At 42.4% G+C, this 4341-nt stretch overlaps 1 protein-coding gene across 1 annotated transcript; it reads left to right on the plus strand.

Annotated features, from left to right (window-relative positions):
- Nucleotides 1-231: 231 nt before the first annotated feature.
- On the plus strand, nt 232-4341 carry Lamtor5 (late endosomal/lysosomal adaptor, MAPK and MTOR activator 5). The gene is made up of 4 exons (XM_048351778.1): nt 232-385; nt 989-1050; nt 2989-3106; nt 3648-4341. Exons 1-4 carry the CDS (start codon nt 351-353, stop codon nt 3706-3708), a joined length of 276 nt encoding a protein of 91 aa, XP_048207735.1. The 5' UTR covers nt 232-350; the 3' UTR covers nt 3709-4341.

The following is a 4341-nucleotide window of genomic DNA, read 5'->3' on the forward strand; positions in this document are numbered from 1 at the left end:
GAAAACCCTGCTTTAAGCTTTACAGGATCTGGACCAAGTAGGGGTTCAAATCCAAAGGTTAAAAATTGCCAAGACGAAGTGCCGGGCCAGGAACCGGGGTGTGGAGGCCCGGCCACGCCGGCAGGGTCAGGTTCCGCGGGCGGCGGGCCGGGACGAGCTGGGACCGTCGAGACGAGCCAGGAGCGGCGACGTCTTCCGGCACGGAACGCGGACGCGGCAGCGCGCTGCTTTTGGTCCCTCTAGAGACGCCGTCCGGCTGGGCGCCGCGCCGGCGTCACGTGACCGCGGCCTCGGAGCGGAAGGACGCGCAGCACCGCGGGGGTCTCGCGCCGCGGTGGGCCGCCGGCGGGATGGAAGCCACCCTGGAGCAGCACCTGGAGGACACGTGAGTGGCGCCGGCGGAGCGGGGACTTGAGATGGACGCGTGACACGAGGCGCGAATTACTGCTGGGCGGCTTGAGGAAGCCGGCGCCCCCGAGGACCCGAGGCGTTGGGGCCTCCCGCCAGGGCGGCCGTGGAGGCCGGGCGGACCCGGCGGTCGGGGATCGGAGCCCCGCGGGCTGCAAGCTAAGCCCCAGAGCCCCGGGCTGGAGACCACGCCCGAGGACGAGTAGTCGAAACCGGCTGTACATCGGAGTGACCGTTCCAAGTATTTGGATGTTCTGGCACCTCCCCTCACGGGCCGAATTACTTGGAGCTTAAGGAAGGCATCACTTAGTTTTTCGAGTACCTTTGTACAATTCAACATCGGAAAGTAAAGCAGATTAGGAGACACTTCCCACCTGCTGTGTACCTGGGCCTCTCCTTCCCTCCTTCCTGTCACCCGACCCCAGAGAAAAATTATAATTGGGTGATAATGCAGAAAGGCTGGGAAACACTCATTTAAAGTACCTAATGCTTGGGATATAGCCTATATGTGCCATAATTATTTATTTCTAAACATCATTTGATTCCTCTCTCTCCCTCTCTCCTCTCGTTTTGGAATTAGAATGAAGAATCCATCCATTGTTGGAGTCTTGTGCACAGATTCACAAGGACTTAATCTTGGCTGTAAGTGTCATAACTTTGAAGTTGTGTTGGAGCCTATTCATTCCATTTCCTGGTACCTTCCTATTTTCAGGATACTTTTGTGAAAGTAGAGATTATCTGCAATTGAGATTAGAAAAACTGATTTTTTAAATTTATTTTTGCCAGCCCTGGGGCTTGAACTCAGGGCCTGAGTACTGTCGCTGGCTTTTTTTTTTTTGCTCAAGGCTAGCACTCTACCACTTGAGCCACAGTGCCACTTCTGGCTTTTGCTGTGTATGTGGTGCTGAGGAATCGAACCCGGGGCTTCCTGCATGCTAGGCAAGCACTCTATCACTAGGCCACATTCCCAGCCCCTGAAATTCTTTTAAGTGGTATTTAAAAGTGAAGTAATTCCTTACAGTTGTCATAAAATCTTCTGTATTAAAGTTGTATTTGATTCATTTTAAATTGAGTTTAGAAACGGTAGCATTAACATTTTATTGGCTGCATTCCTATATAGGGACTGTCAAGCTTTATATGTTATCTCCAATTGTCGCAATAACTGTCAAATGGATATTGCTATTTTTTAGTCTAGCTATGACAATAAATTAGTTGGCAGTAACATTGAGGTTCTAGAATGGGACACCTGTAAGTTCAACTCTGTCTATAATCTCATTTACTAGTAATATGAGCTTGGACCAAAAAGAACCTTTCAAAGACTCAGTTTCTTTACTGAATGATTTAATAATGATAATAATTATAGAATTACATTTATTGATCTCTTACTTGCCCTGGCAAGTACCAACATATGTATTCCTGAAAATAACCCTGTGTGATAGATAAATAGACACACAAAGCAGGATGTGGGAGCACAAGCCTGTAATGCTGGCTTCTCTACTTGGGAGATGGAGGCAGAGGCAGGAAGTTCTTGAGTCCAAGGCTGGCACAGGCAAAGTCTCACAAAATACAAAGGGCTGGGGACATGAGTACTTCCCTAATGTCTGAAGCCCCTGTACCGTCAGTAGACAGACAGAAAATAGCTTAAATAGCTCTGTGTTAAGCTAAAATAAAGACAGCTACTAAATGATTGAGGCAGGATTTGTGTTAAAGAAAAAAAAAAAACCTAGCACAGAACCAGACATAATAATGTTCCTTAGCAATCACAGCTAAGGGAATAAGTCTAGAGAGGTAAGTAAGTACATAGTTAATTAATGTCAGAAATGGTAAAATCTAAGACTTCTAATGCAGGAATTCTTAAGTTTTGCTGGAAGGTAATTAGAAAAGGTAATCTGTAACTCAGTTGCAAATCAGTAATTTGGGGTGAAAAAAACTGATATTTTGGGTAAAAGACTGAAATTCAGGTGTGGACATGTAAAACTGAATGAATTTCTTAAGAAACCTTCAAGGTCTTTATGGTATCTGGCCAGTGAGTGTTTTATATTACAGTACTGAATCCATTTGTTCTGCTATGGTGGAGTATCTATTATCTGACTTAGTTTCAGGCACAAATAAGCTGGTATTGAGTTTTCTTATAGGTATTATGAACTTAGTAACTACTTGTGTTGTACCTGAGACAACAGTTTATACAAACTAAAATACTTTATACAGACTAGACAATTCTCCTGACACTTGAAAGTAGCCAACTATCTATCATAAGCAATAATTCACAGATTATAGCATATTCACATGCACTGTTAAGGTGATCTTACACAGCTGAGCTGAACTCGAGTAAATATTTAGTCCTTGAGCTCAGTAAAGGGAAATCAGATTTCCCTTAAGGAATTAGTTCAAGTCCCTTGCTCCTACTGACTGCTTTTTGTTAATCTCACCTCTGAATTTTTTTGTTTCAGTAAGGATCCTATAACATGAATTTATGAGACCCAGAACTGAAACTTCTGAATAGTCTAGTGGGATATACCACTATTACTCGCTGCTCACTTTTGGACAATGAGATGACATGGTATCATCTCTCTTTTCCAGGCCGGGGTACTCTGTCAGATGAACATGCTGGAGTGATATCTGTTCTTGCCCAGCAAGCAGCTAAGCTAACCTCTGACCCCACTGATATTCCTGTGGTATGTCTAGAATCAGATAATGGGTAAGTAGATGTCAGCAGATCCTTTTCTTTTTGTCCAGAAAAGGTTTTGATTGGGATCTTCCCTATGTTCATAATTGATTCCTTGGTCAGCCTTACCCCACAGGAGTAATATGACTCCAGGTCACATGACATTTAGGTGAAGAGTAATAATTGTCATGAGCCATCAGTCTGTTTAGAAAAAGTAATGGCACAAAAGAATACTGATCAGAAACTTCTTGATAGAAATAGAAACTTAATAGAAACTTCTTAATAGAAATTGTAAAGATATTCCAAATAAGGGTCTTTATAATAATACTAGGTGAAAAAGATTAGGATACAAAAACTGCAGAATGTGATCACAATTTTGAGAGACAGAAATAGAGAAACAAGAGGGAGAGGTGAGTATAGTATATGATTTAACCTGTGTTTTCCAAATATGTGGTTCTCAAGTCTTAATGTAGGAAAGTGTTGATACTTTGTACTTTAAGCGAAACAACATCTTCAATTTTGCACTGAAATTTTGCTTAAAGTTTTACTGAATATTTTCTTCTTTGTCTTTCAGGAACATTATGATCCAGAAACATGATGGCATAACAGTGGCAGTGCACAAAATGGCCTCTTGACATCTCATGTCAGTTTTATAGAAGCCTGTCATACGGATTCAACCTACCAATGCTAATTAAAACTTGTAAAACTATTGAATTATGCTTGTAACACTATTGAATGCTTAGCACTTACTGTACATTGGGCACTTTTCTATTTATATAAGTGCTTTTAAACTAGCCTCTCAAGATGTGAATAAGCATTTTTCATACTCAAGTCTAGTGCTGTACCACTTGAGCCACAGCTTCACTTCCGGCTTCTTGATGATAGTTGATTGAAAATAAGAATCTCGTGGACTTTCCTGCTCAGGCTGGTTTCAGACTACAATCCTCAGATCATGGCCTCCTGAGTAGCTAGGAGTAATGAGCCACTAGAATGCCACTAGAAGAGCCACAGGAATGAGCCACTAGTTACCTAGCTAAGAAAGGATCACATTTTGAAGCATGTTTCTTTGTATCCAAAGATAATATGGATACAGTGAGGAATAGGGATTTTCAGCAGGAGGAAATGGCTATGACAGGACAAAACAAAATGGGTATTTATGTAATAGCAAGTGATCTAGTTTGATTGGGTGGGCAAGAAGTGAATGGAGTCCAGGTCACCTTTATCTATAGAATTTTCTATATACAATAAATAGTTTGGAAGAAATCTTG

This window comes from Perognathus longimembris, chromosome 7 (assembly GCF_023159225.1).
Source record: "Perognathus longimembris pacificus isolate PPM17 chromosome 7, ASM2315922v1, whole genome shotgun sequence".
Lineage (NCBI taxonomy): Eukaryota > Metazoa > Chordata > Mammalia > Rodentia > Heteromyidae > Perognathus > Perognathus longimembris.

What these genes read in the sequence shown, in the direction of transcription:
- Lamtor5 (XM_048351778.1), top strand. Translation starts at nt 351, where the DNA reads ATGGAAGCCACCCTGGAGCAGCACCTGGAGGACAC. An exon ending in GAGCAGCACCTGGAGGACAC is followed by an intron (nt 386 to 988) that starts GTGAGTGGCGCC and finishes TTTTGGAATTAG; the next exon opens with AATGAAGAATCCATCCATTG. An exon ending in TGTCTAGAATCAGATAATGG is followed by an intron (nt 3,107 to 3,647) that starts GTAAGTAGATGT and finishes TTTGTCTTTCAG; the next exon opens with GAACATTATGATCCAGAAAC.